At 51.6% G+C, this 12,836-nt stretch overlaps 1 protein-coding gene across 3 annotated transcripts in view; it reads right to left on the bottom strand.

Annotated features, from left to right (window-relative positions):
• TTC7B (tetratricopeptide repeat domain 7B) overlaps positions 1–12,836 on the bottom strand; it is a 238,285-nt gene that overhangs the window by 201,704 nt on the left and 23,745 nt on the right. For all 3 annotated transcript variants that reach the window (XM_079912560.1, XM_079912558.1, XM_079912559.1), the window contains exon 3: positions 8,983–9,151. In XM_079912560.1, the coding sequence (XP_079768686.1) occupies positions 8,983–9,151 (169 nt within the window). The remainder of the gene's footprint in view (positions 1–8,982; positions 9,152–12,836) is intronic.

Here is a 12,836-nt window from a genome sequence, read left to right as displayed (position 1 = left end):
GCCCGCGAGCCAGAACTACTGAGCCCACGTGCCACAACTACTGAAGCCTGCGTGCCTAGAGCCCGTGCTCTGCAACAGGAGAAGCCACCACAGTGAGAAGCCCGCGCACCGCAACGAAGAGTAGCCCCCGCTCGCTGCAACTAGAGAAAGCCCGCGCGCAGCAATAAAGACCCAACACAGCCAAAAATAAAATAAATGTAAAAATAAATAAATTTTTTAAAAAATTTAAAAAAGAAAAAAAAATGTTCACTTTCAGATCAAAGGTCAGAATGAGAGGCGGCTGGTCCCACATAGCGCAGATAGGAAAGCACACAGGCACAGCCGTTCTGCAGCAGTCTGGAAATACTTCTTTTCTGACCCAGAAACTCCACCTCTGGAAACCTCTCCTAGGGAAATCATTAAGAACAAGCACAAAGACCAGGCTGAGAGGGCATTCATCACAGCCTTATATGTAACAGAGAAAAGCTGAAAACAACATACATGGCCCAAAATAGAGGCTTTTTAGTTAAATATATTATAGCTTATCCATGCAATGAAATGCTGCACAGCTGCTAAAATGTTGCAGAAATTTATCTGTTGTTGCAGGAAGTGACAGCAGGTCACAAAGCAGTATATATGATATAATCTCATTTTATTAAAAAAAAAGCCACACGCATGATAAGTATAGAGAAGATCTAAAAGGAAACACACTAAGATGTTAACAGAGGTTGGCTTTGGGTAAACAGGGTGATGGATATTTTTATGTTCTTTTGACTGGTCTGTATTTCTTATTTTTATACAATGCACATGTATCTTGTCTGTATTAAGAAGAATAATAAAGGGAAATTATGGGGGAAGAGGCAAGAGGGCAACCCAGGACAGCTGGAAGCACCACCAGCTGCCCAAGCAAAGGAGCATGATAGGCGGGGCCATGGGGAGGGTTGAGACCGTCACAGCCACTGCTGCTCCCAATCTCGGGACACCTGAGGTCAAGACTACACAAACTCCCTTTTGCTGACCTCAGATTTATATATTTAAAAGCATTTTCCCATTTTGTCTTCTTCATTCTTCTCAGTATTCTTGTATCATTATCTCCATTGTGTAGATAAGAAAAGTGAGACTTAGATTTACTTACTTAAGAATCACAGAAGAGCATCAAAGGTTAGCAGCTTATCTGACACCAGAATTCCATCAGTGACATCCCTACTCCAACTGAAAGGCAGCTCAAGAAAGCAGAAATAATATGGATTCTGGAGTCCACAGGCCTTGATTTGACTCCCACCTCCCCTCTGAAATTCAGGCTTTCAACCCCTCCGCAGGGAATGATAATCCTTATGGCCCAGGACTGTTCTCGGGGCAAAGTGCAATCATGCAGGTAGATCTGAAAGCGTCATGCCTGGCTCCTGGGAGCGCTCAACAAATGCTAATCCAACAGGAACCCCAACCTCTCAGGGCAGCCGAACCTTGAGGTGGCTGTGTGTGTTAGAAAGATCTCCAGATATGGGAATACTGCTGGACTGCGTGCCGTTTCCACTGCCTGGCCTGGTCCTATCCCCGAGGCCAGAACAGTCAAGTCCTTCTTCCCCCGAGAGCCCTCCACGCAGGCAAGGTTGGCTCCTCCATCCTTGGAGACTGCCTGATGCGGTCTGGTCCCAAGGCCATCTCCAGTCCACAGTGACTCTGTCACAGAGCAGTCACCTGGCTCCTCCTCAATTGTCCCTTTTCCTTTTCCCCTGCAGGGATCGCCTCCAAGGAGAAAAGGCAGAAAGAGCCCCAGCTTCTTTGACAAGAAGGCTCCTACTCAGAGGAGCCACTGCTGTGTCACCTGTCATGGACATTTGCCCTCCCTCTCATTCCCCTGAAGGGCCCACCCTCTTCGTCACAGCCTTCGTGCAGGTCCTGGGCCAGTTACAGGGCATGTCGCTGGCCACCGTAACTACATTGAGGATGGGAATGTGACCCAGGCAGGGTCAACAAGACCCAGTGAAAATCTGGCTGAGATCCCTACGACTTACGCCTAAGAGAATCAGAGTCTGGAGTTTGAGATGGGAAGCAACACAGGGGAAGATGTGCTGGGAAAAGGAGAGAAAGCGTCCACGCCTTTGAGCCCTGAATCCGGCTGCCCCCGAAGTCAGATTGAGTTGGGTTTTCTTTCACCTACAACTGAAAGGCCCTAACCCACAGATCTCAGCAGAACTTCAAAATGCGTCTTCAGCGTGGGTTTACCCTATGCATGCGCTCAAGGCAGGGGCTCTGGCCTTGGGGGATGGAGTCTGAGTCGCTGACTTGGATCGGCACTTCTGCCTCCATCCTCTCGGTGAGCACAGCATACCCGTTCACTACATCTGCACAGCAGTGGGCTCGGGCTGGGCAGAGCAGGTGACACGGACACCCTGCCACCGGTCCAGCCCCTCCCCCCCCCACCATGTCCCAGCAGCTGTTGTGTCTCTCTCACGGCACTCTCCCCCACCGAGCACACAAGCGACCTGAGAGCCTCTCTGCCACCCAGTGTCTACGTGAGCTGGCTCAAGGGGCGAGCCCTGGTCACCATGCCTGAGCCTGCAGCTGTCAGCTGAGCATAGGCGCCAGCTGGTCCGGAAGACGTCAACCCACGGCCTGGAGAGGGCAGGGGCCCTAGTGTGCGAGGGGACCGGCACTGCCTACCCCACAGATGCCTCTGGCGCTGGTGGAGCATGGCCAGCCTGGACCCAACCCACCACATGCAGGTTCCCCTGGGGGCGGCAAACGAACATCCCTGAGGACGGAGCCCCCACCATGGCCCCCAGGCGAAAGCCCCCAACAAACATGCCTCCACTTTCCCAGGGGAATCTGGGCTGCTCCAAACAGACAATATTCCAGGAGGAAAAATGAGGCAGAAAGGTGCACCACCTTCTAGGAACCTCGTTCCTCGAGTCACCTCGTCGGGAGTCTGGCCTCACCTTGACACAGAGGGCTGTTACCATTAGCCCCCAAGGAGGAAGAGCAGATACTCCCTTCTTCTCCCGTCTCTTATATTTCACGGGTGGGGGGCAGGGAACCCTGGGTCAAGATATTTGTTTCCTCCGTGGCCACAACATGCGACAGCCTTCTTGGGAGCACGACAGTACTCAAGTCATAACTACCCACAGCCTGAACAATTTCCAACTCAATTTATTTCAGGTCTTTTTTGATACCACCCAGCGGCCCAGGACTGAGCAAAGTGTGGTGGAGAAGCCCGTGAGCAACACCTAATAAAAGCCCCTCAACAATGAACCGTGTCCCTTGTGCTGATTTGTCTGAATTTTGCACTGGCAGGGGGCCCGTGGAAGACAGCGAGCAATCCCCAGGGGCCTCTTCCCAAAACGTTTTGTCAGTGAATGTTCTAAGTCTCTGTCCTCTGGCCTAACGACTGATTACCGCAAGCTGAGGTCCGTGGGTGTGAGAAGACACTGGTTTTCAAGCTGGGGAGGGCAAGGCTGAGATCCACACCTTTCTGGAGATGGGTTCTGTGTTTGAAGACTAGTGCTTACAAGCTTAAGGGAACAGGCAGCACTTCTGAAAGCCCCTGAGAGCTCCCTCGCCCCTCGGCGCTGCCCACGGAGAGGTGGGCATCTTAGTTCCTTCTTGACACCACGCCCCAAGACCCGATGCTCAGAGCACACAGTGGGCAGACCGAAGAGGGCTCTGGGGCCAGTCTCACCCGAGGAAGGAAGTAACATACCCAAGGGGAGGCCATTATATGATTCCGTTACCACATCCCCACTGCTGTTCTCATCACACCCGCCCTTCTGCGAAGCGAGAGGCCCACAAGATCTGCAGACTCTAGGGAAGGGGAGGCCTCTGGCCAGGAAGTGAAGTGCGGTCAGCAGAGACGAGCCCTCCTCCCTGGAGCCCAGCAGAGACAGTTTCTCCTCCTCCGCTGTCTCCTCTCTTATCGGCCAATGTATTTAGCATGTTCCTTATGAAGACAACTGTCTGGGAATTGTGTGAATTGTTTTTGCCTCTTAAAGGAACACTACTTGCATCAACTGATCCATCCCAACGTGAATGTCCTTTTGTGATAAAACCATGAATGTGGCTCCAGCTCTAAAGACCCTCTAACCTTCCGGGCCAGCCCGGGGCAGGGCTGACGAAGTGCAGGATGTTACGGTACCCACTCCACCTGCCCCTGACCACTGGGTGCCCCCCAGCCTCCAGCAGCAACAGCCTTTCCTCTCTCAGCCTCCAATCTCTGCTTGCACTCCCACAGCCTGAGCCAAGCCCTCTGCTACACAAGGCAGATACACTAGGGCAACTCTCCCCTCTCCCCATAGCTGGCTGTTACCTGGGGCTTCTGAAGAGATCTATCCATTTGGGTTCAAGCTCCAGGGATACATAAGAATAAAAATAGCTAACCTTTGTTATCTGCCAGGCACCGTGCTAAGCGCTTTACATGTGCTCACTCCTTCCCTACAACAATGCTACAGTGTAGATACTATTATTATCTCCATTTTATGGATGAAGAAAGGGAGCCCCAGTGAGGTGAAAGTAATTTGCACGAGATCCTACAGCTAGTAAGTGACAAAGCTACAGATCAAACTTGGAAGTCTGGCTCCAACACCCCAAGCTCTGAGTCAGTGTGTCAGAGGAGCAATTTCAAACCCAGGAACAAAGGAGGAATAAAGAAAGTGGAGGAGGCCCCACAAAGCTCCCAACACTATACCGCCTTCTCCACCTGGGCAGATGTCATGCAGCTTGACAGGAACGTTTCCTACCAAGAAACACCTCCGTGTCGGGGCCCTGCCTCCAGTTCATTCTGTGTCATTGGGCAAGTCCCTTACCTTCTCTGGCACAGTCTCCCCTGCTGGAAAATAAGACGTCTGTATGAGAGATGGTTGTGAAGGCCCTGTTTATATTTTGGAGTCAGTCCTTCTCTGCTTTGGTACCATGCAATCTGGAAAGGAAGTTTAATACCACGCTGCTGTTTCCAGGCTCGTAATTTCCCTCCTCGTGGGCACCAATCCCAAGCCTCAGATCCTACGCATTCCCTTTCATTCACCTGCATCCTCCAACAGGTCCCATCTGGGTCCGAGACCAAGCTCTGATGGACATGTCTAACGAGAGGCTTACATACCCCCCCCCAGTCTCCTCTTTTTCCCAAGTGCCTGGTGGCATGGCCCTATAGTGACTTCTCACCGGTGCACTGTCAGCACAGCTGATATGTGTTACTTCTGCTCACCCTAGACATCTCTCTCCTTTCCCCTTTCCACGAGCTGCAACATGCCAGCCACCCAGCTTCAGTCATCCATCACACAGATGAGGACTGCGCCCTAGCAGACGGGGGAGGAACAGCAACCTCGCAGAACACAGCTGCCTACCCACCGTGACCAGGTGGGCCATCGCAGGACTGTCACAGGCCTTCCCTCAGTTGGAACCCATGCATCTGTGGTCCCTCTATTACAACAGGGTACATGCCAAGGCTATTTATAAAGGCCATCTCTAGGAAGGCAAGCCACTTACAGCTCCCACTGTCCTAGCTGCAGCAAGTTAGCCGATGTCCAGCAGATCGAAGTCCCAAAATAGACAGTGACCATGTGTTCACTGTTCCCAAGCCTCCCCCTTTGGGAAAAGAACATCTGTGGCCATTCGGTGTCCTGGAGATTTCACGTGATATCTCAATCTGTGCCCAGAATAAAGATTTCTACTCACTTGATTAACCCAGTTCTACCAGAAGCTAAAGAGTTTCTCCATGGCTTCTATTCCCATTCTCTGTTTCTCTACTTAGTTTTAAGGGATAGGAGGAAGGTGCTGGGGGGATGGGCGGGGGGGGGGAGTTGAGATCCATTGAGAGGCTCTCTGATAATGGCAATGAACTGAAATGTATAACCTTTGGGGAAGGGATCCATGCCAGCCTCTGTCATGGTGTGATGTCAACATGCTCTTACAGGTATACCCCGTAACTGGCAGCGAGTAAGTCTGAATTATCGAAATATGCCCAGTATGTTACCCCTGGGCAAAGAAAATGCACCTGACCATGACAGCTAGAAGCAAAGGCACCCAGAATCACCTGAATTACACGATGGGCACCTTGGTAGAAATCTGAGCAAGGGAACTTCTACAAATTTCAATCAATAATTGAGCACCAATTAGGTACCAGACACCGTGCTAGTTTCTGAGGATGGCAAACGAACAAAACATTTCCTCCCTGAGTGGAACTCACAGACTGGCAGGAGTGTCTGATCGCAGTACAACTAGTTCTAATATGATGTTTGAGTAGTTCTAACCTACTGGGCTGTGATACTATCAAATGTGATGGCCTCTGAATGGGTGAGCCCTGGAGGGTGTCAGGGAAGACAGGACATGCGAGCTTAAGGGCCAGAACTTACAGCAAGGGACCTGGGCAAGGAGTTAAGGGAGAGGAACGTGAGAGGTGGGGCTGAGAGGAGGAGTGTGGACACAAATCTAGGGTGTTCTCTAGTGACCTGAATGTTTTCTACCTGCGGAAACCTTACCTGGCCTGAGCGCATTCCCATCCACGTGCCAACAGAGCAGAGTAATTAAGAACGTGGGCTTTGGAGCTGAACACTCTTCAGACTAAGTCCCCCTCCTGTCACTCAGTAGGAGAGCATGGGCTCTGGAACCAGCCACTGAGGCTGAGTCCTGGCTCTACCACTTCCCAGCTGTAGGCCCCCGGGCAGCATATCTAACATCCCTGTGCCTCGGTTTTCTCATCTGTAAAATGGAAAAAATAATAGTGTCTACCTCACAGGGTGATGGTGAAGCTTGGCTGAGATACCCAAATAAGGGCCACAGTGCCTGGCACACAGCAGGCACCGTATCATTCTTAGCAACCTCACCCGGTCTCATTTCCTTGGTCTGTAAATTAGGGGTTTGGAGGATTAAAAAGACAGTAAAACCCTAACGTGGTGTTGGCCCATAGGAGGTTCTCATAACTGAATCCTGTTGGCTTCTGATTCCCAACAAGCCGAGGCTATATTACCTGGCCAGGGGGATCTGCTCCCGGCCACGGCTGCAAGAGCAGATGTGGGAGTTCATGGACATTGACTCTGGCTGAGAGACTGGGTCGAGTCAGACCTCAGGGGACCATGGAAAAGTTGAGGTGACCTGTGAAAGTGTGCAGGTCAATTCCCCGGCTGACAGCAGCATACAGGTGGCACAGGGGAGGGGCGTGGGCTGGTGCATGCCCATCCAAGGTGCACCTGGGCTTTGCTCCAGCCCAGTCTTACTCTGGTGAAGTGAGGGGACAGCTGTTCCCTTCTCCCATGAGCCAGCCAGCATGTCCCAACAGCCAAATGCCTCAGCCCCGTGGCTGGGGCCCACTGCTAATCACACACCACCCAGGGCCAGACTTGGGGACCAAGCCTCCTGTCCCCCTTGCCCACTTTGCATGGCAGGTGTGAGACTAAGCTGGTGGTGCCACCTGCAGACAGTCTGCCCACCAGGCCGTCTCAAATCAAGACCTGAGCTCTTGGTGCTAACCAGGTCTTAGAGCCATGCTCCACCCCCAAAGGACAAACCAACTCCTGGCTACAAGCCAGGAGGCCCCAGGTCAATCAGGTGACTGGAAACTGCCAGATGAAGCCTTGCTCTTGTTGCACAATATCGTTCCTGGCCCCAAATCTCTCTCTCTCTCTCACACACACACACACACACACACGTGCACACACACACAGCTCCCATAAGCCTAAGGCATGTGAGGTGCTGGGTGAACACCAGCGAGAAAAGAGAGCAGCTGTGTGGCACAGACCTCAGACAGATGCACGCCCAGGTCTAGGCCCTCAGAACCCCTGAGACAGCCTCAAAGGACTGTGCCCAGTAAACCACCAGAGTGCCCTGTCAGAGTGACAGCATCCTTTCCCAGCCCACAGGGACACTGAGAAGATTAATTAGAGGAACCTAAAAGTGCTTGAGCAAGGCTCCCCAGGGAACTGGGTGAATCTGTCACCCCTGTCACAAGGCTCTTTAAGTGTGCCTTGGCTGGGTCTTTGTTCAACATTGCATAGGATAACCAAGACAGACAGCCGGCTGCAGACAAGTGGCCGGCTCAGTGCTGTTCTAGAGGGTCAACCCACCCAGGGCCCGAGCCTCTGTGTGGCCACAGTCAGCCACATTGCATGGTTTGCATGGTTTGCATGGTAGGTGGCAGGAAGGAGAGGAGCTGCTTTCAGAGGGTCTCCTTCTTACTGAGGCCTTTATAAATCTACTTCAAAGTGTCCCTCCTCCTCCAGGAAGCCTTCCTGGCCCTGCTGGCCTACAGTGACCTCTCCTGCCTCTGAAAAGCTGTTACCGGGCCTGGCTTTTTCCATTTGCTGTTTTGTTTGGGGCTGACGTTTAAAAATATCATTTAGTAAGTGCTTTACATACATTATGTGACTTAATCCTCATAACTCTGTGAAGTGGATGTGATTATACTCATTTCATAGATGAGGAAGTGGAGACTTGGAAAGGTCAAATAATGTGTGTGCCCTGGCTTTCTGTCATTTTTTTTTTCCCGTGGGATTGCACTCCCTCACATTAGATTACAAACTCCTCTGTGGCAACCAGGGCAACATTTCCCCCGTCTATCCCCTGAGCCCCTAGGCCCCCAGGTAAACACTGCATGACGGGCTGTTACAGTGACCACTGAGCCTTAATTAACCCAGAGGTGGCACTGATGAATAAAAATGAGATCAGCCACATGGCCGACTGGCCATGTGATAAGGATCCCTGTATATACGCTGTGCGGCATCTCAATTACCAAGAACGGTCCCTGCTTAAGCTTCACATTAATCATCAGGAAACTTTACTGCAATGTTGTTCCTTCAGGGACAACTGAGGAGCTGCAGCTCTAAGGAAACGCCGTGTCGCTGGACTTAAAATGATCCAGTGCCTGTGGTGGGGCAACCCCAGGGGCCTCGCCAGGAGCTGCCAGGGTTAAGCCCAGCCAAGGGCACAGGGGTCAAACCGCAGGATCCAGGGAGGCCCTGCAGCTCCAGACAGCGCGACCCAGGGCATGGCCCCCAGGAGAGCAGGCGTGGGCCTCACCTTTGGTGGCGTAGGCGTCCGCGGCCATCCGTAACCTGTAAGGGGGGACGCCCGTCAGCGGCCAGTCTTCCAGGCCCACCCGGGCATAAATGTTGAGAGCGGCTTCATAGTCTCCTTCAACATAATCCAACTTGGCCATGATCAGATTGGACTCTTGTAGGAATTCTGACTAGAAGGAAAAGGAGAGAAAAAAACATTTTCCTACGATATGATGTGTGATGCTCCCATGGAGCCCCGCGGCTCTGCACAGAAAGACGGGCGTGGGAGCCTTCTTGTTGGTACTGCTCGCAGGGGCCCCAGAGCGGAAACAGCCCATGTGGCCAGCAGCTGATGAGGGGGGAGGCAAAATGTGGTCTCGCCGTCCCCCGGAATATTACTGAGCCATCATCAGGAACGAAAAACTGACCCCTGGGACCACATGGGTGAACCTCAAGAACATGACGCTGAGTGAAAAAGCCCGTCACACAGGCGACATATATTGGCCCGAACGGTCGAGCCTGCTGAGGCAGAAAGCAGACTGGTGTTGCCTAGGGCTGCACGATGGGGGCATGAGAGATGACTGCTAACACCTACGGGTTTACTTCTGGGGTGATGAAAATGTTCTAAAATTGACGTAATGGTTGCACAGCTCCTGGATTGTACACTTTCAATGGAGGAATTATATGGCATGTGAATTACACTTCAATAAATCTGCTGTGGGGCTTCCCTGGTGGCGCAGTGGTTGAGAGGCCGCCTGCCGATGCAGGGGACGCGGGTTCGGGAGGATCCCACATGCCGCGGAGCGGCTGGGCCCGTGAGCCATGGCCGCTGAGCCTGCGCGTCCGGAGCCTGTGCTCCGCAACGGGAGAGGCCACGGCGGTGAGAGGCCCGCGTACCGCAAAAAAAAAAAAAAAAAAAAAAAATCTGCTGTAAAACAGGCTCCCCTCAGGCCTCAGGTTTGGGTCAAGAATGGAAGGCGTGCGTTATGAACAAAACACACGAGCACCTGTCTCCGAAAAGGAGGCTCCACGGACATCCTGGTGGGTCCTGCCCACGGCACTGGGGGTATAACACAGACTGTAACCCAAATCCCAAGGAGAGAGGCTTTCTAAATTGGTGCAAAATTCAGGACTTGCTTTCTTTCCGGGGACAAACTTTTCTCGCTGAGCTGTTCCAGCTTGTTATGGTTACTGACCCAGGTCCCTTCCCAGAGGCTGCAAGTTCTAACTCTGATGGGCTCGTCTTCCTCTCCATCAGGAGAGGCTGGCTTCCCCAGTCCACACCCACCAACCTCATCCTCAGCCCATCCTCAAGCCCCACTCATCACTGGGGAAAGAAGAGGCAACCCAGCCATCTACATAAGGAAACATTTATCACCCTCTTCTAGGCCTTCTCAGTGGAACCCCAGGTATACAAAGCCGGATTTTTCAGCTTACAGAAGCACACCATGAAGCTGCACTATCCTGTAATCTATGGCTGAGACGGAGTGGGCGATATGCAGGTAACCAGCCAGAGCGTGGCGAAGCCGCTGTTTCAGCCAAGGTGGTCGGCTTCCAGGCAGTCCCTGAAAGGGAGCAGGGGTAGCGCTACAGAGGACATAGAACAGGCAAGAGAATGAAGGGAGCAAAAGGGTTTTAAGAGTGGCCCAAGGGAGTGGCACCAATGCAAGACGTCAGAATTGTATTTGGAAACAGAGAAAGAAATCAGAGCAGACTTAAGAAAAGAGAAAAAGAGCTGTGAAAAGAAAGCATCCACCACAGGGGTTCTCCACCAGGGAAGGGGACAGGGCAGGCTTGGGTATATTGAAAAGGCTTCCTAGGAGATTCCTGTGTCCTCCCTCTTTCCCCAGAACTGAGACCCATAGGCTGAAAAGCAAACTAAAGGGGGAGGGGGAGGGAGTTAGTGTTTGCTGGGCACAGAGCTTCAGTTTGGGATGATGAAAAGTTTCTGGGGATAGATGGTGGGGATCTGAATACGAATGCACTTAAAACCACTGAACCTAAAAGATGGTTAAAATGGCAAATTTTATGATATTTATATTTTACCACAAGAAGAAAGTTTTAAAAATTAAACCCGAAAAAATTTTTAATTAAAAAAAAAAAAGGTAAACTTGAAGGGCCAGATGGAAAATATGCAGGAGCTTGAAGAAAATTCCAAGAGTATGCACAGTATGGAGAGCCTTGCTGGGCAAGTCCAATCTATGGCCTTGTGCAGAGGAGGAAACAGCTTGGCAGAGGCCCCTGGGCCGAGGGGGAGAGGGGAGCAGCTCCAGCCCAGTGCCATGTTACCTTGCCTGTGACAAGCGCAACTTTCTTGAGTTGAATCAGAAGCCAGGCCTCCTGACTCCTCGTCCGGGCTCTTTTTGCCACCACACGGCTACCTCGCTCTGGTCTCTCCAGCCTCAGTTCACTTGTGTTTTGTGGGCACCTGTGTCTTCACAGGGCTTTCCCTAGCTCCCAGCTAGGAGACACCCGAACTTAAGGTCAAGAGGAGAGGAAATTTCACATCAGCCAGCGTGAGTGGGTCAACCCGCCCAGGCAAGATATGTTCCAAATATGACTTTGGAACACTCTTTATAAGGCAGAGGAGCTCAAAAATGGCAGCAGGAGAAAACTTCTCTAGGTAGAACCAATAAAATAGCAAAAACTGACATGTATCTCGCGCTATCCAGTTGTGAAAGAACTTCTACACCTGAGACTCAGAATGGCCTTGAGCTAAGTACACTTACAGATAAGAAATGTGAAGCTCAGAGAGCTTAAGTAACTTCCCACGATCACACAGCTTACAAATCCACAACTGGAAAGCAAACTCAGAATTCTAAGTTGAAATTCAATGTTCTTACTACCGCACTGGGTTGTGGAGGATGGAGAGCAAAAACTATGAACATGTGGTAAAATTAAAGGTTAATTCATAGTGGGGGGACTCAAAGTGGGATAGAAACTAGCCAAGGTGCCAGGCCTGGAGCAGTGATCTTCAACCTCTCCCCCCAACACAGAGTCTCAGCCTTATACCTCCTGGAAGGACACTTGAGTCTGACCAGCTGTCACTATGAGGTCCCCCCACCCTTTCCCACTGATTAGGACCCACCAATGTCACCAGGACCATCTTCGTTAAGAACAACTGACATGGAGACAACTGTCCCTAACTCTGAAGAAAAGTGAAAGAAGGAAGGAAGGAAGAAAGGAAGAGCTTTAAAAGTTCACTGAAGACTGCCCTTCCCCAACAGAGAATACATCCGAGATTTTAAAGGGACCCTGAAGAAGCTGGCAGGAGTGCTGGGATGCAGTCAGCTATCTGAACAAGACTGACTTCAGGAAACCAGTTAAGAGCCAGACTTCAGGCAGGGAAGTGTCCAGAAACTAGTAAGTGAGGTAACAGGGTGGGGAAGGGGGCAGGGGGGAGGGAAGGCAAGGTGAAAAAGATTCAGTGAAGGAAAGATGTGAAATGGAGAGGGAAAGCTGAATACGGAGACCAGGAAACAGGGCAGATGAGGAGAAGGGCAGCGCTTAGGGTTTCCTGTGCCATGAGGATTAGGGTCATTGCTCAGGCAGAGGGAAGTTCCTGCCCCGGTTCCCTCCCACACCAAGGTACCAGGCCTGCCGGCGCCAATGTGCACCCCGCTCCGGGCCAGAGCTGCCTGGGACATTCACAAGCTGCACATTTCAGGCAGGATATCATGTGGTTTAAGCGACACTCCTGATTCACTTCTCTCTTCTCAGTGGGACAAGGTGTCAGATTGAGTCCTGGGCCACAGATAACAGCTTTATTCCAAGCACCTGGGGAAGATTAGTGCCATTTCTCAGGATAATGTGTCATTAGAGACTCTCATCAGAGAGAAGCCATCGGTCTGGAAGCCCCACATCAATTGCACAGGG

The sequence above is a fragment of the Stenella coeruleoalba genome (assembly GCF_951394435.1).
Source record: "Stenella coeruleoalba genome assembly, chromosome: 2".
Classification (NCBI taxonomy): Eukaryota; Metazoa; Chordata; class Mammalia; order Artiodactyla; family Delphinidae; genus Stenella; species Stenella coeruleoalba.
This window is presented reverse-complemented; position numbering and strand designations above follow the sequence as displayed.